At 43.3% G+C, this 27137-nt stretch overlaps 4 protein-coding genes across 4 annotated transcripts in view; all 4 read right to left on the reverse strand.

The window, feature by feature from the left end:
- The window catches only part of LOC125888456 (olfactory receptor 52K1-like), a 185410-nt gene that overhangs the window by 40911 nt on the left and 117362 nt on the right, over positions 1-27137 (reverse strand). The window lies entirely within an intron of this gene.
- LOC125888464 (olfactory receptor 6N1-like) lies at positions 4043-4972 on the reverse strand. Its single transcript, XM_049575848.1, has one exon. The coding sequence runs from the start codon at positions 4970-4972 to the stop codon at positions 4043-4045; it is 930 nt and encodes a 309-aa protein (XP_049431805.1).
- Positions 11416-12345, reverse strand: LOC125888466 (olfactory receptor 52E4-like). The gene has a single exon (XM_049575850.1). It carries the CDS (start codon positions 12343-12345, stop codon positions 11416-11418), a length of 930 nt encoding a protein of 309 aa, XP_049431807.1.
- LOC125889548 (olfactory receptor 10A6-like) lies at positions 15525-16337 on the reverse strand. The gene has a single exon (XM_049577636.1). The coding sequence runs from the start codon at positions 16335-16337 to the stop codon at positions 15525-15527; it is 813 nt and encodes a 270-aa protein (XP_049433593.1).

Genomic DNA, 27137 nt, shown 5'->3' on the forward strand with positions numbered 1-27137 from the left:
CACTGTTCCTCATAGAGCAGTGAAGGACAAGACGGCCAGCTGTGTTTTTGAACGAGCTGAATTTTATTAAGCTCTTGTTTCAAGGCACTAGACCAGATCCCTGGACAGAAGTCCATGTGTGATAAACTCAAACGTACTACTTGTTTAATTGTCATCTCTGTTAAAAAATAGAAATAAAAGTAAGCACACTTTCTGATAACTGAGATGCCTCTACTCATTTTAGTAACCATGTTATTAATGTGAGCTGACCAAGTGTGACCCCAAACAATTTGGCCTCCTTAACCTGCTCAGTAGCCACTCCATGCAAAGACATGCACAGCTCTTGATGTGTCCATAAAGTATACCTGGAGCACAAAATCAGACCCTTTGTTTTTGAGATGTTCAACTTTAGCCTGTTTTCAGAAATCCATTTAAAAACCCACCTCAACTTGGCATTTTTTGCAGATACACACTTTGTTGTGTCATCCGTGTAACCATGCATGCATTTTTTAAGAAATCTGTCATATCAATTGTGAAGATTGAATAAGGGAGCGGTCCTAGGCAGCTGCCCTGGGGAACTCCACATTGTAATGTTTTAATGTCTGACAGGGCATTAAACATTAAAAAAAACAAACTCCTGTCTATTGAATGAATAACTTTTCATCCAGTTTACCGCTGAAGTTTTGAATCCATATGCAGATAGTAGGGGTGTAAAGATTCATCGATTACATTGATGCATCGATTTATTTTCCTACAATCTAACTGCATCGATAGAGCCTTGGCAAGTTGTCCCTCACTGATGACGATATCGCTGTGAAATCGATTTACAAGGTCAAAAATCGATTATATCGATTACAAAGCATTTGTGCGTTGTATTTAAGCACGACAACGTTATATACATGTATTTTTATCACTTCTAATCGTAAAGTTGCTCGATTCGCTTCACTCTCCCTGAGTGTGACATCATCGGCATGTGCCGGTAGTGCCGACTCAAAACAAAATGAAGCATGGCTAACAGCAAAGAGGAGGCGGACAAGCTGGAGATTTTCAAGCTGAATTTGAAGTCGAGTGTGTGGAAACACTTTGGTTTCTGCAAAAAAGGAGATGTTCTGGACAAGTCGGTGGCTGTCTGTCGAATGTGTACTGAATGAGTAAAATGACAGAGAAGAAGCAGGGAAACCTACTGTCCATTCAACCTGATAGGTAGGGTTGCACTTTATTTTTGTGTATTATTGTACTCCTCTTGTACTGATTGAAAATCACGAGAGAAGTAGCAGGGAAACCTACTGTTCAGTTGTAATTCAGCCTGGAGGAATGTTGATCACACTTTTTTTGTCTTTTGATCAGCAGGTTCTGAACTTGTGATAATTATAATATTTAATAAAAGGTGAATGTTTTTGCCATTAATCGTTGTGTTTACTTATTTATATCCAAAATTAATTAATCCCTGATTCTCTTTCAAGAAAAAATGCCCCTGCACTGTCCATAGTATTCAGGTATGTATTTCACAGTCACACTGGTTCAGTTTTTGGCAAAATAAAAAAAGTTACTGAATCGATTTCTAGCCCTTGAATCGAATTGAATCGTATCGTTCTAGATGAGCCAAATATCGTTCGTGAATCGAATCGGAACCATGGAAAATTATATGAATTGAATTGTTGTAAAAATGAATCGTTACACCCCTAGCAGATAGCTTTAGAAGCAGTAGATCATGATCTATAAGTACAGTACCCATGATTCATTTTTATAAATCTGTTATTTGTTACGGTCTGATTTTTTAGACTGGTGTCGAAACTGTGTCATCTGGGAATATCTGACCCTGTCTGCCGCTGGATCAAAGACTTTTTGACAGACCACCCCAAGAGGGCGAGAGTGGGTCCCCATGTCTCCCCAGCCATCGGCCTCACACCGGCTCCCCTCAGGGCTGTGTGCTGAGCCCCTTATTATAAACACTCTACACACACGACTGTACCGCCATACATCCCAGCAACAGCATTATAAAGTTTGCTGACGACACCACCGTGGTGGGACTCATTTCAGGAGGGGACAAGTCTGCGTACCAGGATGAGGTGGAGCAGCTCTCTGTATGGTGCAAAGCAAACAACCTAATCCTCAACACTAACAAGACAAAAGAAATCGTGACAGACTTCAGGAGGAAGACAACACCCATCCGGCCCCTGTTCATTGGCGGGGAGTGTGTGGAGAGGGTCCCCAACATCTGGTATCTGGCCGTGCACATCGAGGACCACCTGACCTGGAGCACCAACACCAGAGCCACCATCAAAAAGGCACAGCAGAGACTCTTTTTGTGAGGATTCTGAAAAACAACAACCTCAATCAGAAACTGCTTGTGTCCTTCTACAAATGCTCCATTCAGAGCATTCTTACATACTGCATTGGCGTGTGGTTTTCCAGCTGCACAGCAGCAGACAGAAAAACGCTGCAGAGAGTCGTCGCCTCAGCTCAGAGCATCATTGGTTGCAATCTTCCTTTGCTGGAGGAACTGCACAGCTCTCGCTGCCACAGGAAGGCTCAACACATCCTCAGGGATTCAACCCACCCTGGAAACACACTTTTTAAACTGCTGCCCTCTGGCAGACGGTTCAGGACTCTGAGGTCAAGAACAAATAGACTGAGAAACAGTTTTTATGCAAGAGCCATAACTGCACTAAACACAGCTTGATTGACCAACTAACTGTAACACATAACACAAATTACAGATGTGCAATAATAGAGTTGTTTTATTTATTGAATGTGAATATGGTGTGCTTGTTGATAGATATATTTTTCTACCTGTGTTTTTTTTTTTTGCTTTTCTGTATTTCTCTTTTAATGACCTTTTAATGACACCTAAGGGGGAGGATGGACCTCTCAATGTCTTTGTGCTTGTTGCAAAGACAACAAAGACATTCTATTCTATTCTATTCTATTCTATTCTATTCTATAACCAGTCATCTGTTAACTGCGTTAGAGCTGTACATGTTGAGTAACTCACCTTATAATCATGCTGGAGTTCAGAGTAAATGTTATTTTCTGAAAAATTGTGCTGAATCTGTTCAAATACAAAACCCTCCATAAGTTTGCTCAGGACAGGCAAAATATTTATCGGATGGCTGTTTGGTCCCGTAAATTACTTTTTGCAATTTTTTGGTACTGGAGTAACCTTTGCAATTTTCTACATTTGTGGATAAACACCTTCATTCAGAGATAAATTAAAAACATGACATAGTGGCTTTGCTACAGTCCTAGCTGACAGCTGCAGTAATCTCCCATCCAGATTGTCATAGCCACACTTATATGACGAGAAATGCTTTTCCATTTCTTCAGTGTTTACATTTGTAAAATTAAATACACACTTTCAACACATAAAATGCCACTTAATTAATGACTGAGAAAGTTCACCATACCACCTGGTTTCTAATTATAGCCACTTCACTTATGAAGTGATTACTGAAAAAGTCAGCTATATGTTGAGGCTTGGTAATAAATTCTTCACTTGTTTTAATAAATGGGGGGGTTTACTCACTTTATCTTTACTCATTACTTAATTTGGGTTCTCCATAACTTTTTACTATCACCCTTAATCTTCTCAATCTATGAATGATAAGATTGCTTCTTCTTTTGTTTATTAATTTTTGTAACTCTGTTTCTCAGTGAATAGTAGGCGGGCCAATCAGCTGAGCTACCAGATGTAATGACAGCTTTTTTAGTTGGTCCCTCTCTGTCATACAGCTTCTTAGCTCCGAACCAATCCAAGTAGCTTTGATGTCTATGACAGTTAGTTTCCTAACAGGAACTGCTTGTCACAAACAGATAAAAACAAATGCATAAACAACTGTAATGCAGCCTCTGTATGAGTTAGGTTAATGACATTATCCCCTTGTATCATAGTCACGTCTTCAATGAATGCATCTCTACAAAAGTTTCTGTTAATTTTTTGTAAATCACTTTTGTCCCAGTTTTAGGACCCTTCATTTTCCTCACCACAGCAACGATGTTGTGATCACTGTAGCCCACTGGTACTGATATAACCTTCAAATATTATAAGCTGTTACAGACAACATTAATATCCTATATTTGACAACAGACTTTTACCTATTTCACGGATCTTGGACATGTTCAAGCCATACAGTACAGGGTTGAACAGTGGCGGGCACGTAAGGAAGTATAAGGATAAAAATATTCGCATCATGTTGGGCACACTGCTCATATTAAACCTGCTCTGTATTAATTCAAAGCAAGCACCAACAGAAAAGTTAAAGAGGGAAATGAGGTGAGGTGTGCAGGTACTGACAGCTTTCTGTCTGGTCTGTTTAGAACCAGAGAAACAAACTAAAAGAATCTTCACGTACGTGTAAAGTATGAAAATTAAAGCCCCAAAGATTGTGCCAAAAGATGCAAGGAGCCCATAAGCATTAACTACAACAGTATCTGAGCATGCCAGCTTGACAACAGAGTGGCTATCACAGTAAACTTTGTAGATGATGTTCCCACACAGCTGGGAATCAGAATTCAAATATATAATGAGAACACATGCAAGCAAAGGATAAAACCATGTGAAAGCTATAATAGTGGCAATCTTGTTATGAGTCATGCGTGTGTTATACTGCAGAGGATAACAGATAGCAAGGTATCTGTCATAAGACATTATGGCTAGGTTTAAATATTCAACAGCTCCATAAGTGTGCACACAATAAATCTGCAGGAAACAACAGGAAGTAGAGACAGTGTGAATGTCAGAGAGGATCTGAAGCAGCAGCAATGGAAACAACCCTGTACTACCATACAGTTCATTTACAAACAGGCTGCACAGAAACATGTACATAGGTTCATGTAAGCTTCTGTTCACACAGATAACCACAATCAGCAGGAGGTTGGCACTAACAATTAAAATATATAAAGACAAAACGATAATAAAATACAAGTACTTCAAAGCTCCGGTGTCAAAATAGGCAGCAAGTGTGAAATATGAAACCTGCGTAAAGTTAATCATGATCCCTCTTTAGGTTCACAACAACTCCTCTGTACACACCAAGCATTACTTACCTTTTGTTATAGATTTGTAAAAGTTTAACTAGCTTCAGCTTTGAATTGTTTGGCACGATTTTCAACTTAAACATAAAGCACACATGAACAGAGGTCAGTGCAGTAATGCTAAACAGATTCATCATCATGGAAACTATTGTAAAAAACATCACTAAATGGACCATTTTTGTTTCAAAGTCACAGCAATATCCTGGTTAAAATGTACAAAACAAAGTCAGAATCATTGTGTGAATGTGATTATTCACCTGCTGCCCCTTTGTACTGTAACTGTGAGAGCCTCTAACTAAGCTCAAACCCTGCTTCAACGTCTTATCAAAACTTTTAAAGACAGAGAACACCCACAGCAGCAGCGTGACCTCACATCAAAAGGTCCCAATGATCCTCAAGTTTTTGTTCAGTGTTAGTAAAAACAAGAAAAGTTTGTAGCCTGCTCTTTGTAATTTCTAACCTTAACCTCAAAGATTGATACTGATCATTTCAATTCCCTAAAAGAACAATTTCCAGCCAACTGTGATCCCTATAGTTTGTCAATCTATACCCATTTACCCTGAACAGGTCTATCACTGGGCTGACATAAACAATATTAACAGACAACATTCACACTAATATTAACACCTATATGCCAATTAGTGTAATCAGTTTCCCAAACCCTCTGTCTTTGACTCGTCGGAGGAAAAACATTTAGACAACAACGTTTAAACTCCACAAATAAAGACCCCAAACAGTTTGTGGATTCCCGGGACATTCTCCATGTATGGTGACATACATTTGCCTTTTATCAAAGGTCCCATCATGATATCAGATTATGGTGTGTAAAAACAAATGGAAGTAGCATGTGGTTGTTAAACCTTAAATCAAAAGATGTCTGACAGAAGTTATGGAATAGAGTTTTTAAACTAAAATAGGACAGTGACTATAAGAAAAAACTAGTGAGAAATCTTTGAGGCATGGTAACAGATCAACCTGGACTCACTCCGAAGTTGGCAAATATTGGTGCCTGGTCAGTGACCTCCAGTATCAGACGCCAACGAAAAAAGCTGTTTCATGTCAGAATGATACGTGGCCAGTCTTTGTTATTGTTATTGTGCCCAGGAGGATCCTGATCAGATGCCTGAACCACCTCTACTGACCCTTTTTGACACAAACGAGCAGCAACTCTACTCCAAGCTCTCTCCGGATGTCTGACTCCTCCCCCATCTTTAAGGCTGAGACCCCAAAGAAGAAATACATTTTGGCCTCTTGTATCTGTGACCTCATTCTTTCAGTCACTGCTCAGAGCTCATGACCATCGGTGAGGGTTGGGACGGAGATGGACCAGTAAATCGAAAGCTTTGCCTTCTGGCTCAGCTCCCTCTGAACCACGACGGTCTGGCACAGAGCCTGCATCACTGCAGATGCCGCACCAAAACGCCAGTCCATCTCATTTTCTGGCAGAGAACCATGGCCTCAGAATTGGAGCTACTGACTCTCATCCCGACCATTTCACACACGGCTGCTAACCTCCCCAGTGCACACTGGAGGTCACGGTGTGATGAAGCAAACAGAACCACATCATCTGCAAAAATCAGAGACTCAATTTTGAGGTCACTAAACCACACCTCTTCCTCCCCCCGGCGTGTGCCTTGAGATCCTGACCATGAAAATCACAAACAGAATCTGAGACAAGGGACAACCCTGGAGGAGAAACAAGACCCACTGAAAATGTGTTTGTGCCAAGTATTTGGACACAGCTCTCAAGCACCAGACGGGGGGGATGCAGTCGTAAGCCCCCTTGAAGTCTACAAAAAACATGTACGCTGGATGGGCAAACCACCACGACCCCTCAAGCAGCCCTGCAAGGGTAAAGAGCTGGATAAAAGAGGTTAAGAGCTACTGTTCCACGACCAGGACGGAATCAGCATCGCTCCTCCTGAATACAAGGTTCGACAGACGGTTGGAGCCCCCTTTCCAGCAACCTGGAACAAACTTTCGCAGGGAGGCTGACCAGTGCCCTTGTAATTAGAGCAAACCCTCTAGTCCCCTTTTTTTAAAATGGGAACCACCACCCTGGTCTGCCACTCCACAGGCACTGTACCCAACTGTCACATGACACTGAAAAGGTGTGTCAGACAGGACAGCCTAACAAAGTGTGAGAAAGATACTGACATACTAAGACACAGCTGATGTAAACTTATACTGAACAGAGAAATCTTATGACACAGTTTCACTCTGGATGATGGCAGCAAGGCCTGTCATAATTTTGTTATCGGCTCATTGTATGAAACATGGCCATGACCATGTTCATTTTGCTGACCTCCATATTGTCTGTTGTGTTTATGTGTGTGTTTGTTTACATAAGAAACACCGATCACCAACATTTTAGTCAACATAATGTCAGAATAAACATTTAGCCCTCAGTAATGACTTTATGAGTTTTTGAAAACTTCTAACTATTAGAGACAAAATTCATCACCTCCTGCCCTTGACTGGTACCAATCTGCCTTCAAACACAGGGACCCTAGACTCAGCTATGAGGCCTGATATATATATCAGGATTGCAGCAACAACTGACCTCAATGATTTCCTCTTCTAAATCATCATTTCTATTAGACCCCATCTCATCTAGGCTACTTAAAGAAGTTTTACCTTTAGTTAACACTAATTTATTTGAGGAATTTCAGTCATGATTTAGAGTGCATCATAGCACTGAGACAGCACTAGTTAAAATTACAAATGACCTTCTGATTGCTTCAGACAAAGGACTCGTCTCTGTACTTGTTTTATTAGATCTTAGTGCGGCGTTTGACACAATTGACCATCAAATTCTACTGCAGAGACTGGATCACTTAATTGGCCTAAAAGGTTCAGTACTGAGCTGGTTTAAATCTTATTTATCTGATTGTTTTCAGTTTGTTGACGTTCATAATGAATCATCCTTATGTACTAAAGTTTGTTTTGGAGTTCCACAAGGTCCTGTGCTCGGACCAATCCTGTTTACTCTATATATGCTTCCTTTAGGTAACATCATTAGAAATCACTCTATAAATTTCCATTGTTATGCGGATGATACTCAGTTGTATTTATCGATGAAGCCAGAAGAAAGTAATCAATTAACTAAACTCCATAACTGCCTTAAAGACATAAAAACTTGGATGAGCACCAATTTCCTGATGTTAAATTTAGACAAAACTGAAGTTATTGTTCTTGGCCCCAAACAACTCAGAGACTCTTTATCTGATGACATAGTTTCTCTAGATGGCATTGCTCTGGCCTCTAGCACTACCGTAAGAAACCTCGGAGTAATATTTGATCAAGATTTGTCTTTTAATTCACATTTAAAGCAAACCTCAAGGACTGCATTTTTTCATCTGCGTAATATTGCGAACATTAGGCCTATCCTGACCTGAAAAGATGCAGAAAAATTGGTCCATGCTTTTGTTACCTCAAGGCTGGATTACTGTAACTCTCTATTATCAGGTAGCTCTAGTAAGTCCTTAAAAACTCCTGTTTTAGCTTCTCTGCACTAGCTCTTTGAAAGGGTGTGCTTCTATTGATATACAATCATATTATCATTATACACATGGTTTAACATGGTCTTAAAATGACAATGATATTGTTAACATAATTATTTTTGGGACAAAACCTCATCCAACAAAAGGAGTTATTGTGACAGGACCAAAGACAGGAGAGTCATACATTGTCTCCCTGAGGTCAAGTATACCTCTCCATCTTTGATTTGGCCATCTTGTTGTTTTCATGTACACACCCACGCTTGTAAATTGTTAGTTAGAATCTGTGGGTTTTGTTTTACTTTGCCTCTTTGTGAATAAATACTTTTGGAATCCTACCTGCTGTCTGTTTAATATTACACAAGAGTGAATGAGTAGTAATCCCCTGCTGTGTCAAGAACTCTGACATCCTTCAACGTTTGCTATTAATATAGAAATCGTGGTTAAAGCTATTAATCTAATTATTAATCAGAATTCCAAATTGATAGGTTAGCGTATTTTATGAGACTTATTTCATTAACCGGCTATCATGTTTTCCCTTTCTGGGAATGGTGCCCCACAAGGTGATTTAATGTAAATTAAGTCACGTTATTTAACATAATTGATAATTATTACTATAAATAATTATTTCCGATAGCAATTTTGATACTTGAACCAGAAGTTCCTGACACTAGATAATCCGTTACAAGGTCAGGTCCCAACAGCAGCTTGCTGCTAACTAAGGTTTGTTGCTCCTTGTTGCCTCTGAAGTTAGTTTGCAGACTTTATTGTAGCTGCTTGTATTAAACTCATTTATTTTAGATTAGCAGTCCACTCCTAACCAACCAAGAACTTTAGCAGGCCCTTACGTCCTCTTAAGAAAAGTTCTATGTCTCCTTTTTGCAGGCCAAATGTGGTGACCACAGCAAGGCTGCAGCTCTTTATGGCAGCAGAGGTAAGAAGAAGACGACAAGGGGCTGGCAGGTCCCCCTGCTGCAGTGATCCTGATTGCTGGGGAATCCCTGAGCTGAGGTTTTGCTGGCAGTTAACATTACAATTTTCCCACCTCATCTGTGCAAGTATTTGACATTCTTTACTGAAATGCAGCAGGAGAGGGGCACATGTCAGTTTACTTGTGCATATCCACCAGCACTAACGCTACCGGGAATATTTGTCTCCTACGTGCCATCTCTTGGTCATCTTCTGTTTTGAGCTTCAAAACTGAAGATGACGATTCCGCAGACTGCAGCCTATCATTTGCTCTGCTGAAAAAAATAATTGGCTACAATCTGCAATATTACCAGGACCGGTGGGACTCCAGCAGCGTGACATGAACAGGAATGATTATGGCTGGCCCCCCCACCTTGGTCACAAATTCTTTGACACACTCCTCTCCAGCGAGAGGTGGGGGTCTATCAAGACCAAAACCTCATGCCACAAGAACAGTGTCTTCTCAACTGCAGCTGACCTCATGAACAAAGCTCAGGACTCCAACTGACTCTGACTCTGATCCTGCTCTAAACACACTACTAATGACATTCATTATGTTTTCTTAATGGTGACTAATGACCAACCAGAAGTGTATGGCGATGCATTTACCTGCAGAAAGATGGACTTAGTAGTAGACTAGTAGACTTAGTAGGACTAAGTAGTGACCAGGTAGTAGAAGGAAAAAGCTACAAAAGTTGAGGACAAAGTACTTAGAAAATACAATCAAAGAAATGCCAAGCAGGCAGATCTCATTCTAAATGATAGCGAATGGCATTCACTTTCACTGGTTAGCACTGAAGGAGAGGATGAGGTTGAAGATTAACAGACAGTTGGACTTTTTTCTGGAGGACAGGTCGATGATGGTAGTTACCTTAGTTAGCTTGCTGAAGTATCAGCTCTTGCATTACAACAAATGTGACATCCCTGCAGTCGTACAGTAGCCTGCAGTGAACGTACAAGCAGCATAGGGAGGAGACACCAAGTTTAAATGTTGTGTTTACAAACAGTAACCGATAACTCCCGTCCCTTCTGTTTCTCTATGCTGGAGTTCAGCCTACCTCCAAATTTGTTGGGTGGTTATTTGATTGAAGACCTTTACTCAGATGCATCATGGAAAAAACTAAATAATGAAGGTCTTGAAACTTGAATTGATACAAGGACCTACTTTGAGAAAGGCCTCAGGGAAAAAAAGAAGAAGAAAGGGAGTATCCTCCTCTCCCCCTTGGAGACATTATCATGTTGGCATGATACATTGGAACTGTGCCTGAGTGGTGCATGTTTCTAATCTCACACATTACCAGAGACCAGTCATGTATATTTCTCTTTATTCATTCATCTCTCTAATGTAACTTGACCCAATCAATTTCCACCCTGTGCAGTGTGTGAGTCCACAGAGACCTGTCCTTCTCAGGCGTTTCATAACCTTGTGATCTGTGTGTCTGACTGATTTATGATGGAGTTCTGACTTCTGTATCAAACTGCAGCATTTGCATCATTACTATCGAAAATAATTGATTTTGACTAAAGGCTGGACAGTGATCAATACCTACTTTAGGACTATCACTCTGATTCAAAATGTCTTCCACATGTTTTTTGTTGATCACAATCTATTCTGCTTTTAAATACATTTCACTCATTTCTTAATCTGTTTCTGTACAGATTTATCATTGGGATTGTGAAGAGAACATCAAAAGCAAAACATTTCAGAATTTTTTATATTTTTTATATTATATGTAATATACATATATTACATATAATTTGTACATATATATATATATATATATAACAGTGTCTTCTCAACTGCCTCTGTGTGCACAAAAGCAAAACAGGCTGAAATAATAATCAAAGTATAATAGCAACACACTGCACAGAACAATAAAAAGATACAACATCATTAAAGACAACAGGCACATCTGTTGTGTGTCTGCTAATACTAACAGCCTACATTTAAAATGAGATTTTTACATGTCACACGAATTTTAGACAGTTTCAGGCCGTATATCACAGGGTTAAAGAGGGGAGGACATGTGAGAAAATACAATGATAAAAAGATGTGCAACATATTGGGAACACCAGTCATATTGAACCTACTCTGAGCTATTTCAAAGCAAGCAGCAACAGAAAAGTTGAGCAGAGAGGCGAGGTGAGGTGTGCAGGTACTGACAGCTTTCTGTCTGGTCTGTTTAGAACCCAAAAGACAAACTTTAAGGATCTTTATATACATGGAACAGATTAAAATTAAAGCACCAAAGATTGTAACAAAAGAAGTTATGAGTCCATAAATATTAATGACACTGGTGTTAAAGCATGCCAGCTTCACAACAGAGTAGTTGAGACAATAAACTTTGTTAATGATGTTCCCACACAGCTGTAAAGAGGAAGTCATAAATATCATGCAAATGCACACTATCAAAGGGTATAACCATGTTAACGCAATAAGCATGGCAATCTTATGAGATTTCATTTGCATATTATATTGTAGAGGATAACAGATAGCAAGATATCTGTCATAAGACATGATGGCTAAGTTTAAATATTCTACACCTCCATAAGAGTACAAGCAAAATGTCTGTAGTAAACAGACTGCAGCAGAAACAGTGTGAATGTCAGAGAGGATCTGACCCAGCAGCAATGGAAACAACCCTGTACTGCCATACAGTTCATTTACAAACAGGCTGCACAGAAACATGTACATAGGTTCATGTAAGCTTCTGTTCACACAGATAACCACAATCAGCAGGAGGTTGGAGCAAAGAATAACAATATAATGCGACATTACAATTATAAAATATAAGTATTTGAGCAGTCCAGTGTCAAAGTAGGCATCAAGTATGAAAAACAAACCCTGTGTAGAGTTTATCATGATCCTCTCTTTGATCCTTAGGATCACTACATCTATTCTGTGAGCATAGAGCAAAAATTATTGCATTCTCTTAAAGATCTGTGAAACTTCTTTAAACTTGCATTTTGGCACAATGTGCAGCTGAAATATCAAACACACAAAAACAGTGGTCTGTGTAGTTACACTGAACAGATTCATTATCATAGAGAAAACTGTAAAATACAACCCCAAACAGACCATTTACTTTTTAAAGTGGTCAGAAATAACACTTTGGATGAGTACATTTGAACATTCACCTGTTAACCTGCTGCAGTCACACTGTGAACCCCTCATAACTGAACTGAAACTCTGCTTCAACCTCTTTTAAACTTTTCAAGTCACAGAGGACACCCACAGCAGAAGGATGGCCTCATTAGGAAAGATCCCACTGATTGATGCTCATGTTTAATTAAAGTTAGCAAAACAGTTAAACATTACAGAGAGCCTGTTGTTTACAATTTTTGATTATTTTCCCCATTAAAATAACTACCAGAACTAATGTTGGCACTGTCTGCAAACTATTGATATGTTCAAACTTGAGATTTCTCTTTTTGGGACCAAAATTAAAAGATCGACCCTTTTTCCATAGTTTAAGATATATCCTGAAATTTAGATTCTTTTTGAAAACCTTCACACATTTGTTTATACTTGGTGAATGCAAGAAGGAGTAGTGGACCACCACCACCATTGATATTCTGGATCAATTTTTGTCCAAGAGGCAGACACTGTCTCCACAGTTAAGAGTACACTGAAGACTTTCCTCTTTGATAAAACTTATAGTCAGGGCTGGTTCAGGCTAGTCTTGAACCAGCCCCTAGTTAGGCTGATGTAGGCCCTCGTCCACTGGGGGCTTCATATGATACACTGAACTCCTTTCTCCCTCTCCTGTCTTCATCTGCTAACATTCACATCCTATTACTGCATGTCACTAACATTCTTCTTACAGTCAGGGCTGACTCGTATAGTTAGGGCTGGCTCTAATAGTAGGGCTGGCTCAGGCTTATCTTGAACCAGGCCCTAGTTAAGCTAATATAGGCCTTATCTGCCGGGGGACTTAATATGATACACATTAGTCATACTCAGTGCTTAATTTGTAAAATTAGAAGTAGGGGAACACTTTGGGCCTCTGAGAGAGCAGTGTTCCCCCACTCCCAAAAGTGGGGGAACACTTTTGTGAGTGGCACCCGAGCGGCCTCACTGCGCAACTCCGAACGGAATGGTTGTGACATCTAGTGTTGTCACGGTACCAAAATTGGGACCCACGGTACGATACCAGTGAAAGTATCACGGTTCTGAGTAGTATCACGATACCACAGTGAAAATGAGGCAGATGTGCCTTTTGTCATTTGCGAAAAGATAAATCACTTTTCTATAATACATCAATGATATTTCAATGGAATAAATTACTTATTGACTTATTGACACTTCAAAAACAGTATCAATCAGTGATGAACATAGGGGGGATCAAAACAAAATAAATAAATGAAATAAAGATCAACCAGCCACCCTCCTCCCCTGACAGTCCCTTCATAAGTAAAGAACAGTCCCTTCATAAGTAAAGAACAGTCCCTAAAGTGCGGTGAGGTTTGTGGACCGTTACCTGCCACAAAGGCTTGTTTCTCCTCTGACACGCCACATACCTATGTGCCGCCACGGCTCGGTTGTCCAGGTACTACTGGGCAGTCATGACACCAACTAAAGAGGAAATTAGGCGACTGGACCTGGAGTCAGACCTCTCTGTGTCCGGTTACCTTGCGCCGCGGAGCCGCCGTAGGCTATTTGACCATCGTAATCCGGTCTGTGACCCCCATTCAATCCACTAATGGCAGGATTTGCCTATCGTTTCTGCTGCTGGTTGAAATCTGCAATGTCGCAAATGCGAGTAAAATGCTCACACGTAGAGCTCTGTGGAAAAAAAATCACTGCAGACAAGTAAAAAGAAATAAATAATAACTTTCACTGCTCAAAGATACTCACATGTCTGGAAAACAAACCACTACAGCAGCATATTGAGTGCCAGGTGGCCAGCACACGCCGTTATTGACCAGCGCGTGCTGTTATTGAATGGCGCATGGACACTCACCCTCTTGCGATTTGACTTCGAACTTATCCCACAGTAGTGGTACGTGAGGCACCGTAGTACTACAGTACTCCACCATGCAACACTAGTGACATCAGCCAATACTGTATGTAGTTTTTAGATGTGAAAAGTTCTAGACCCATGCAAATTAGTTCCAGAACGCACCAGAGCCTTTTCTGAAAAGATCCTGGTGCGTTCCACTACATTCCGGCTCAAATTAAGCACTGGTCATACTTCTACTGTTATTATACACATATGATTATTGTCACATATGTATACTATCAGATATTATACCATGGTCTCGGTGAATACTCAGTTTTGATTAGCTGCAGGGTGCTCTTTAAAAATTATCATGGACACCTAATCAGGCAATACTCCTCACTGAATGTTTACATACCACTCATAGTACTATATAAATCAAGTGTTTTATTATTAGTAGTATTATTCGTATTATAATTATACAATCACATTGTACTATTATTAATAATCATATTTCATATTTATATTATTGTTGTTATAGTCGTTATTGTTATTTAAGTTGTTGCAGTGCATCTCTTCCTCCATCTCTGTGTGAAAGAAGGTTGCCAAACATCATTATGAGTCCACAGAGACCTGTCCTTCTCAGGTGTTTCATAACCTTGTGATCTGTGTGTCTGACTGATTTATGATGGAGTTCTGACTTCTGTATCAAACTGCAGCATTTGCATCATTATTATCTAAAATAATTGATTTTGACTAAAGGCTGGACAGTGATCAATACCTACTTTAGGACCATCACTCTGACTCTGTCTTAGAAAAATGTCTTCCACACGTTGTTTGTTGATCACAATCTATTCTGCTTTTAAGTACATTTCACTCATTTCTTGATCTGTTTCTGTACAGATTTATCATTGGGATTGTGAAGAGAACATCAAAAGCAAAACATTTCAAATCAAAGTATTAGTTCATATACTTTATTTTTCATTTTATAAAAAAACTGAACGTGTCTAAATAAGCATACTACAGGTCTGGTTACATCAGAGATGACGTGCTGATCTGTTAGACAACTTAACCTTGACGGAGAACATTTGCAATCAGATTTTTACATGTGACACGGATTTTGGACAGATTCAGGCCATACATTAAAGGATTGAAGAGTGGAGGGCAAGCGAAAAGTATAAGGATAAAAGATACGCAACATGTTGGGCACACCGCTCATATTAAACCTGCTCTGTAACATTTCAAAGCTCGCTCCAACAGAGAAGTTCAAGACGGAAGCAAGGTGAGGTGTGCAGGTACTGACAGCTTTCTGTCTGGTCTGTTTAGAACCCAAAAGACAAACTTTAAGGATCTTTATATACGTGTAACAGATGAAAATTAAAGCACCTAAGATTTTACCAAAAGAAGTTATGAGTCCATAAATATTAATGACACTGGTGTCAAAGCATGCCAGCTTCACAACAGAGTAGTTGACACAGTAAACTTTGTTAATGATGTTCCCACACAGCTGTAAAGAGGAAGTCATAAATATCATGCAAATGCACACTATCAAAGGGTATAACCATGTTAACGCAATAAGCACGGCAATCTTATGAGATTTCATTTGCATATTATATTGTAGAGGATAACAGATAGCAAGATATCTGTCATAAGACATGATGGCTAAGTTTAAATATTCTACACCTCCATAAGAGTACAAGCAAAATGTCTGTAGTAAACAGACTGCAGCAGAAACAGTGTGAATGTCAGAGAGGATCTGACCCAGCAGCAATGGAAACAACCCTGTACTGCCATACAGTTCATTTACAAACAGGCTGCACAGAAACATGTACATAGGTTCATGTAAGCTTCTGTTCACACAGATAACCACAATCAGCAGGAGGTTGGAGCAAAGAATCAACATGTAAAGAAACATTACAATTATAAAATATAAGTATTTGAGCAGTCCAGTGTCAAAGTAGGCGTCAAGTATGAAAAACAAACCCTGTGTAGAGTTTATCATGATCCTCTCTTTGATCCTTAGGATCACTACATCTATTCTGTGAACATAGAGCAAAAATTATTGCATTCTCTTAAAGACCTGTGAAAACTTCTTTAAACTTGCATTTTGGCACAATGTGCAGCTGAAATATCAAACACACAAAAACAGAGGTCTGCGTAGTTACACTGAACAGATTCATTATCATAGAGTAAACTGTAAAATACAACCCCAAACAGACCATTTACTTTTTAAAGTGGTCAGAAATAACACTTTGGATGAGTACATTTGAACATTCACCTGTTAACCTGCTGCAGTCACACTGTGAACCCCTCGTAACTGAACTGAAACTCTGCTTCAACCTCTTTTAAACTTTTCAAGACACAGAGGACACCCACAGCAGGGAGATGACCTCATTATCAAAGGACCAGTGATAATTCGTGTTTGATGAGTGTCAGCAAAACAAGTACACTCTGTCCATGTTTCCAATGTGTATAATTCTTCCACCTTTACTATTGATCTGGTAGTTTTTCACAATTATTAATCAGAGTTTCAAATCAATAGTTTATTTTACTTTATGAGAATTTATTTATTGGTTCTCATTTTCCCTCATTTAGAAGTGTAGCCCCACAAGGTGAATTAATAGAAGTTAAAACATTATTTGATCTCATTCATAATTCCATCCGGTCCCTGTATGACCAAGGTGAGAGCTGTGTCCGAATACTCTCGGTGGATGTTGGCCTCCACCAGGGTTGTCCCTTGTCTCTGATCCTGTTTGTGATTTTCATGGACAGGATCTCGGGCACAGCTGGGGGGGAGGAAGGGGTCTAGTATGGGCCCCTCTAAAGTTTATCTCTGCTTTTTGCAGATGATGTGTTTCTGTTGGCTTCATCACACCGTGACCTCCAGCATGACCTGGGGCGGTTTGAGTGTGAAGAGGTCAGGATGAGAGTCAGCACCTCCAAATCTAAGGTCATGGCTCTCTGCTGGAAACTGATGGATTGCTTCCTTGTGATTGGGCGACAGTGCCTCAAGCAAGGGAGTTCAAGTATCTCTGGGTCTTGTTTAAGTGAGGGTAGAATGGAGCGTGAGATGGATCAGTGGTTTGGTGCAGCTTCTGCAATGATGCGGGCGCTGCGCCAGACCGTCATGGTGAAGAGGGAGCTGAGCTGGAATGTGAGGCTTTGATTTACTGGTTTATCTCCGTCCCAACCCTCACCTATGGTCATGAGCTCTGGGTAGTGACTGAAAGAATGAGATCACAGATACAAGCAGTGGAAATGAGTTTCCTCTGTGGGGTGTCTGGGCTCAGCCTTAGAGATAGGGGGAGGAGTCAGACATCTGGAGGGAGCTCGGAGTAGAGCCGCTGCTCCTTCATGTCGAAAGGGGTCAGTTGAGGTGGTTCGGGCATCTGAAAAGGATCCTCCTGGGTGCCTCCTGTTAGAGGTGTTTTGGGCACCTTCCACTTGTAGGAGACCCCGGGACAGACCCAGAACACGCTGGATGTATTACTTATCTCATCTGGCATCAGAATGCCTTTAGGTCTACCACGAAGAGCGGGAAACCGTTGCTGAGGAGAGGGATGTCTGGGGTGCTTTGCTAGGTCTGCTGCCCCCGAATAAGTGGATGGATGGACAATTCATAACTATTTTTAATAATAATTAATAATTTCTGATAGCCATTTACATACTTTGAACCACAACTAGCAGGTCTTATAAACTTAGACTATCCAGAAAGAGAACTGATATGTAGCCACCACAACAATTAGGTGTTGCCCAAGGTGGCTGTGGGACTGCAGAAAATGTAAAAGTTATACACATGGTTTTCCTGATCAGTGACCCTTGCTTCTTCGGGTGTCCATCATCCTTTGGTCTAAGTGTTCAGAACAGGGAGCAAGTTGAGAAGGGCAGCAAGCACAAAAGGGTGACCTTGAACAATTCTAGTCTCTGGTTCTTGAAAGCCAGGAGTTGAGATGGCAATTCTGGAGATTTCCAGGTGGGCTACAGTGAATTTGCAGTGCAATCACTCCCGCAAACTTTAGGGGTTTGAAGGCTTTACCAGCAAGAAGTTAGTGGCTGACATCAGTAAACAGGCAAAGGCTGTGACTCTGTCTCAACAGAAGTGTGCACTGACAGAAACTACTTGGTGGAAGTAAGAGACTTAAGGTGATGCCAGCTGAGAGACTGAGGCCACAGTTCAGGTATGCTGGTTTTGTTATTGAGCCTGCTTAGGGTGTTGTGGGCAAACCACCAAAACAATAATGAAGGAGCATGAAAAATTAAAAAACATGTTTAGTCCAAACGTCTCAGCCACCAAGCTGCACTCTAAAGAAGGAAAATGCCAAGATGTGCCCCTCCACCCCCTGTAATCTCAATGCATGAAAAGAGATGGAGAGGTGACAAAGGTCAGAGGTAACGCTTGTGACAGAAGGAAACACCAGTTGTTATCTACTATACAGTGTAATTTAGGTGAAGTTGAGAATGAGGTTCATTTCTTGTTTTACTATCCTGTATATGAAGACTTAAGGAATGTACACTATATGGACACAAGCAGGGCAGGAATTTCACGAGGGCCCACGAGAGTTGAAAAAAGCAGGATTGAATCATTTCATTGACATGGTGTTCAAGTTTCAATTAAGGGTCAAATGTAATGCCAACTCCTCCGAGAACCGTCACCTTATCGTGGTGGAGGAGTTTGAGTGCCCTAATGACCCTAGGAGCTATGCTGTCGGGGGCATTTTGCCCCTGGTAGGGTTGCCCATGGCAGATTGGTTCTGGGTGAAGGGTCAGACAAAGAACGGTTCAAAAGACCCTTCATGATGGTTATGATCAAGGATATGTGTACCCGGCCCGCAGGGTTACCGGGGCCCCGCCCTGGAGCCAGGCCTGGGGTTGGGGCCCGTGGGCGAGTGCCTGGTGGTCGGGCCTTCGCCCATGGGGTCCGGCCGGGCCCAGCCCGAACCGGCTACATGGGTTCGTCCCCCTGCAGGCCCACCACCTGTAGAGGGATCCAGAAGGGTTCGGTGCAATGTGGATTGGGCAGCAGACCAAGGCGGGGGCCTTGGTGGTCCGATCCTCGGTTACAGAAGTTGGCTCTTGGGACATGGAATGTCACTTCTCTGGCGGGGAAGGAGCCGGAGCTTGTGGAAGAGGCTGAGCGCTACCGGCTACATATAGTCGGCCTCACCTCGACACATAGCTTCGGGTCTGGAACCCTAGTCCTTGAGAGGGGTTGGACTCTCTCCTTCACTGGAGTTGCTCCGGGTGAGAGGCGGAGGGCCGGGGTGGGCTTTCTGATAGCCCCCAGACTCTCTGCTTGTACGTTGGGGTTTACCACCGTAGACGAAAGGGTTGCTTCCCTGCGCCTTCGGGTTGGGGAACGGGTCCTGACTGTTGTCTGTGCTTATGCACCGAACAACAGTTCAGAGTACCCGCCCTTTTTGAAGTCCCTGGGACGGGTGCTGGACAGTGCCCCAACCGGGGACTCCATTGTTCTGCTGGGGGACTTCAACGCTCACGTGGGCAATGACAGCGGGACCTGGAGGGGCGTGATTGGGAGGAACGGCCTGCCCGATCTGAACCCGAGTGGTGTTCAGTTATTGGACTTCTGTGCGGGTCGCAGTTTGGCCATAACTAACACCATGTTCAAATATAAAGATGTCCATCGGTGCACGTGGCACCAGGACAGCCTAGGTCGCAGGTCAATGATCGACTTTGTAGTCGTATCATTTGACCTGCGGCCATATGTTCTGGATACTCGGGTGAAGAGAGGAGCAGAGCTGTCAACTGATCACCACCTGGTGGTGAGTTGGATCAGATGGTGGGGGAACGCCTGGAGGAAGAACCTGTCCGGATGATCTTCAACTCCCACCTCCGGGAGAGCTTCGACCGCGTCCCGAGGGCGGAGGGGGACATTGAGTCTGAATGGGCCTTGTTCCGCTCTGCCATTGTTGAGGCGGCGGTTGCGAGCTGTGGCCGCAAGGCCGCTGGTGCCAGTCACGGCGGTAATCCCCGAACCCGCTGGTGGACACCGGAGGTGAGGGGACCCGTCAGGCTGAAGAAGGAGGCCTACAGGGCATGGTCGGTATGTGGGTCTCCGGAAGCAGCTGACGGGTATCGGCGGGCCAAGCAGAGCGCGGCGGCGGCAGTCGTGGAGGCAAAAACTCGGGCGTGGGAGGAGTTCGGTGAGGCCATGGAGGAAGACTATCGATCGGCTCCAAAGAGGTTCTGGCAAACCGTCCGGCGCCTCAGGGGGGGAAGGCGGCAACTTGCTCACACTGTTTACAGTGGGGGCGGGGAGCTGCTGATGTCAACTGGGGACATTGTCGGGCGGTGGAAGGAATACTTTGAGGAGCTCCTCAATCCCACGAACACGTATTCCAGTGAGGAAACAGAGACGGGGGTCTCAGGGGCAGGTCGTCCAATTTCTGGGTCAGAAGTCGCCGAGGTGGTGAAACAACTCTGAGGCGGCGGAGCCCCGGGGGTGGATGAGATTCGTCCCGGATATCTCAAGGCTCTGGATGCTGTAGGGCTGTCTTGGCCGACATGCCTCTGCAGCATTGCGTGGACATCGGGGGCAGTGCCTCTGGACTGGCAGGCCGGGGTTGTGGTCCCCATTTTCAAGAAAGGGGACCAGAGGGTGTATTCCAACTACAGGGGGATCACACTCCTCAGCCTAACCGGTAAGGTCTACTCCAGGGTGCTGGAGAAGAGGGTCCGGTCGATAGTTGAACCTCGGATCGAGGAGGAGCAATGTGGTTTTCGTCCCGGACGCGGAACCGTGGACCAGCTCTTTACCCTCGCCAGGGTGCTGGAGGGGCATGGGAGTTCGCCCAACCAGTCCACATGTGTTTTGTGGATTTGGAGAAGGCTTACGACCGTGTCCCCAGGGGCATCCTGTGGGGGGTGCTCCGGGAGTATGGGGTGGGTGGCCCCTTGCTAAGGGCCATCCAGTCCCTGTACGGAAGTCTGGTTCACGTGGCTGGCAGTAAGTCGGACCTGTTCCCGGTGAGGGCTGGACTCCGCCAGGGCTGCCCTTTGTCACCGGTTCTGTTCATAACTTTTATGGACAGAATTTCTAGGCGCAGCCGAGTGGTGGAGGGTGTCAGGTTCGGTGATGGGAGAATCTGCCCTGCTTTTTGCGGATGACGTGGTCCTCCTAGCTCCATCGAACAGTGACCTCCAGCTTTCACTGGGGCGGTTCACAGCCGAGTGTGAAGCGGCTGGGATGAGAATCAGCACCTCCAAGTCCAAGGCCATGGTCCTCAGCCGGAAAAGGGTGGATTGCCCACTCCAGGTCAGGGGGGAAGTCCTTCCTCAGGTGGAGGAGTTTAAGTATCTCGGGATCTTGTTCACGAGTGAGGGTAGGATGGAGCGGGAGATTGACAGTCGGATTGGGGCAGCGTCAGCAGTGATGCGGGCGCTTAACCGGTCCGGTCCGGTGAAAAGGGAGCTTAGCCAGAAAGCGAAGCTCTCGATTTACCGGTCGATCTTCGTTCCAACCCTCACCTATAGTCACGAGCTCTGGGTAGTGACCAAAAGGATGAGATCGCGAATACAAGTGGCCGAAATGAGTTTCCTCCGCAGGCTGGCTGGGCTCAGCCTTAGGGATAGGGTGAGGAGCTCAGACATCCGGGAGGGACTCGGAGTAGAGCCGCTGCTCCTCCACATCGAGAGGAGCCAGTTGAGGTGGTTCAGGCATCTGGTAAGGATGCCTTCCGGTCGCCTCCCTTGGGAGGTGTTTCGGGCATGTCCAACCGGGAGGAGACCTCGGGGCTGCCCCAGGACACGCTGGAGGGACTACATCACCCGGCTGGCCTGGGAACGCCTCGGGGTTCCCGCGGAAGGGCTGATGGAAGTGGCTGGGGAGAGGACTGTCTGGGCTTCCTTGCTGAGGCTGCTGCCCCCGCGACCCGGACCCGGATAAGCGGAGGACGACGAGTACGAGTACGAGTATGTAATGCCAAAATTTCTAGTGTTAATTTTGACATAGGGGGCAAGTGGGCCAATATGCTGAAAGATGCCTTGAGCAGTATTTTTGGGCCAAAAATGAGAGGCTCAGTTTTGTCAGAATTTAGCTGAAGAAAGTTGACAGACATCCAGTCCTTTATTGCAGCTAAACAGTTGTGGAGAGTGTTTAGGTTGCTAAGATCATCTGGCTTTAGTGAAAAAATATAGCTGAGTGTCATCCGCATAGCAATGACAAGATACACATCCAAAGTGACTAATTATCTGGCCAAGGGGAAGCATATACAATGAGAAAAGAATGGGACCAAGGATTGAGCCCTGGGGCACCCCATATAACAGCAGAGTTATAGTTATAGTTATACTATAGTTATAGTCTTCTACCAGCAGACTCGCCCATCTGACTGCCAAACAGAGAACTGTAATTTGTCACTCCACAGAACACGTGTCCACTGCTCCACAGTCCAGTGTCGGTGGGCTTTACACCACTCCATCCAACACTTGGCGTTGGACTTAGTGATGTGAGGCTTGTGTGCAGCTGCTCGGCCATGGAGACCCATTCCGACTTTTGCTTTGTCTTACAATTAAATGCACATGTCTAAATAAACATACTACAGGTCTGGGGCCTGTATCACGAAGCAGGATTAATGTGTTAGCGAGGTAACTTCAGGGTTAACCCTGGGTTTTCGGTCTCATGAAGCTGGTTCAGTTCTTATCGGGGTAGATCACCATGGTAACTTACTCTGAACGGCTATCCTGCTCCGGAGCAGGGTAAGTTCAGGGTTGAATCTGATCCTATAAAAAGCACCACCCACTGGCCAATCAGCTGTTCGGAAAAAAATGACTCCGCTGACAGAAATGCAGCCCAGTCATGACGGGAAGTTTAATTCATTTGATTGATTTTGATTTGAAAGTTTATTTTGAACATTAAAAAAGAAAAGAAAGCAACAACAACAGACAATGAAAAGATTGTTCAAAAAGGAGTGGAAAGAAGTGGAACTTTCATCCCAGCCCTTCATAAGAAAGAAACTGATCATTAGCGGACACTTAATAGCACCATTAATTAGTGCCAACATTTTGTTTTGTTGGAGGAAATGATCCCTGTTAAAGATAATGGGCCTAACTGACAGCTTTGCTGCTGGAAATGAGGAAAGTAGCCTATCATGTCTACACTTGATACACTCTGCACCTTTTCTGGTTGATTTTTGGCTAGTTTTGCATTTTTCCAGTGCCCTCACCACTAGTGGTATCATGAGGCAGTATCTGCAACCCGCAGAAGTGGCTCAGGTAGTGCAGTTACTCCAGGATAGCACATCCATACACACAGTGGCCAGAAGGTTTGCTGTGTCTCCCAGCAGTGTCAAGAGCATGGAGGAGATACCAAGAGACAGGCCAGTACACCAGGAGAGGTGTAGGGGGCCATAGGAGGGCAAGAACCCAGCAGCAGGACCGCTATCTGCTTCTTTGTGCAAGGAGGAATACGAGGAGCACTGCCAGAGCCCTACAAAATGACCTCTAACAGGCCACTCATGTGCATGTTTCTGCCCAAACTGTCAGAAACAGACTCCATGAGGGTGGCATGAGGGCCCGACGTCCACAAGTGGGGCCTGTGCTCACACCCCGGCACCGTGCACCCTGACTGACATTTGCAAGGGAACACCAAAATTGGCAGATTGGCTACTGGCGCCCTGTTCTCTTCGCAGATGACAGCAGATTCACACTGAGTACATGTGACAGATGTGACAGAGTCTAGAGACGCCATGGAGAACGTTGCTGCTGCCTGCAACATCCTCCAGCATGACCAGTTTGGTGGTTGGTCAGTGATGGTCTGGGGAGGCATATCCTTGGAGGGTCACACAGACCTCCATGTGCTAGCCAGAGGTACCCTGACTGCTAGTTCAATGGTGTTCATTATGTCTTCAGTTTCTGATAATGACTTTAGTTGTTCTTTTATCTCAGACATGTATTAGGATGTTACATACCTTGACATGTTTCAGCGTAAACTTCCGCCTTCCTCAGAACTGTCACTTGGTGGTGGTTGTGACACGTCTTTATCAGCTGATCTGTCAATCAGCTGATATTAGGGAGGCGTGACCATGCGTAAATAAGGAAGCGGGGCCCAGGGATGATGAACAGGGACGAGGGGGCATACATGCTCTCCCATACCTGGAGCAGCGCCCTGGAGAGGTGGCGGATGGACAGCAGGTGGCGTGATCGTCCTGTCAGTTTTGACAGGACGATCACGCCACCTGTCTCCCTAATACCAGCTGATTGACTGATCAGCTTAAAAAAATGCGTCACAACCACCACCAAGTGACACTTCTGAGGAAGGCGGAAGTTTACGCCCAAACATGTCAAGGTATGTAACATTCTAAAATATCTGAGATAAAAGAACAACTAAAGTCAGTACTTTGACTGCTGTTAGGTACCAGGATGAGATTGTCAGACCAGGTGCAGTGGGCCCTGGGTTCATTCTGATGCATAACAATGCCCGGCCTCATGTGGCTGGAGTGTGTTAGCAGTTCCTGGATGACAAAGGCACTGATGCTATTGACTGGCCCACCTGTTCCCCAGACCTGAATGCAATTGAGCACCTTTGGGACATCATGTATCGTAGCATCTACCGCTGCCACATCGCACCACAGACTGTCCAGGAGCTGACTGATGCCCTGATCCAGGTCTGGGAGGAGATCCCCCAGGAGAACATGCGTGGTCTCATCAGGAGCACGCCCAGACATTGTAGGGAGTGTATACAGGCACGTGGAGGCCATACACACTACTGAGCCACATTATGAGTTGTCCTGAGAAAATTCACAGAAGTTGGATCAGCCTGTGATCTGATTTTTCCACTTTGATTTTGGGTATGATTCTGAATCCAGTCCCAAATGAGTTAATGATTTTGGTTCCCATGGATTGTTCCTACATTATTTTGTTCTCAGTGAATTACACTACGTAATCAATAAAGATTTTCATTGGATTATTTCATTCATCGAGATCTGGGATGTGTGATTTAGGTTTTTCCTTTATTTTTTGAGCAGTGTATATACTATCATATATTTTACCATGGTCTGGGTGAATACTTGGTTCTGATTGGCTGCAGAGTGTCCACTAAAAACTGATCATGTACATCTTGTCAGGCATTACTTCTTACAGAATGTACACATATCACATATAGCGTCCCAATGACGAGATGTTCCTTTCAACCTGGATAATCTCACTGCATTAAAACATGGGGAGAGGTGAAAAAGGTTAGCGGTAAGGCTTGTGGGAGCAAGGAACATCAGGCGTTATGTACTACCAGTGAGTTCTGATCCCACGTCGTCACATATTGCCACTTTGTCAGTGGACTTTCACATTACATAGTAGGTGCCAAGTATCCTCCTGCATCTGCTGTTGACATTCAGGGATGCTACAACCAAAATCAACACTTCAAGCACTTGATTGTATTTAGGCAACAAAGCACATGGTTAGGTCGATGAAAAACAAACAAACCAAAAAACCCCATCATGATTTGGCTCTACATTAGAGGTGAACACAAGGCTCCAGGGCCATGTTGCAAAGTGACTATGCCTGGCGACAAATCGGACCACTGCGAAAGGTGGGTTTTGAGGCCAGTGTATGTGACACTGAACTTCATAATGAGAACAGGCTGGCACTACACATTTAAACTTATTTGTACTCCAAAAGTGAAAAGAGATCTGTGTAAAAACAGGCCTGACACCTCCCAGAAAACCCTTTGCTAGAAGCAATTAACCGTATTCACGGCCAACAGATCTAATGGACATGAAAACACACCTCACTCACTAAAATGTAAACTACCAGTGATCCTGTGCTTAGATGAGCACCGAACATGAACAAGGCACTGATATGTTGAACTGGAAAGTGTCATATTTAACTTCATACTATGGGGCGACCCTTTAGATTATAGTTTTAACCATGGCTGGATTAATTGTTATGGAGCCTCAGCACTGAAATCAGCTTCTGGGTCTCATTAATGCCAGTTCCTCTTGCTCTCTGTGCAGTGTGCAGAGTTTTTCTGTGCTGAGGTATGGCCTCAGACCAAATGTGTTGGAGGGTAATTTGATTAAACACATTTATGTAGTAGATGCAACACAGAGGCACAAAACTAAAATAATAAAGGTCTTAAAACTTGGATTTGATGCAAGGACCCACGTCAACAAAGGTCTGGGGGAAAAAGAAGAATCCACCTTGAGGTTGTTGTCATGTCAGTTGACACTGTGCCTGAGTGGTGCATGTTTCTAATCAAAGTTTCTCACACATTACCACAGTCATGTATATTTCTCTTTACTCATTCATCTCTCTAATGGAACTTGACCCAATCATTTTCCATCTTGTGCAGTGTGTGAAAGAAGGTTGCCAAACATCATTATGAGTCCACAGAGACCTGTCCTTCTCAGGCGTTTCATAACCTTGTGATCTGTGTGTCTGACTGATTTATGATGGAGTTCTGACTTCTGTATCAAACTGCAGCATTTGCATCATTATTATCTAAAATAATTGATTTTGACTAAAGGCTGGACAGTGATCAGTACCTACTTTAGGACTATCACTCTGACTCTGTCTTAGAAAAATGTCTTCCACACGTTGTTTGTTGATCACAATCTATTCTTCTTTTAAGTACATTTCACTCATTTCTTGATCTGTTTCTGTACAGATTTATCATTGTGATTGTGAACATCAAAAGCAAAACATTTCAAATCAAAGTATTAGTTCATATACTTTATTTTTCATTTTATAAAAAACTGAACGTGTC

The sequence above is a fragment of the Epinephelus fuscoguttatus genome, linkage group LG5 (assembly GCF_011397635.1).
Source record: "Epinephelus fuscoguttatus linkage group LG5, E.fuscoguttatus.final_Chr_v1".
Classification (NCBI taxonomy): domain Eukaryota; kingdom Metazoa; phylum Chordata; class Actinopteri; order Perciformes; family Serranidae; genus Epinephelus; species Epinephelus fuscoguttatus.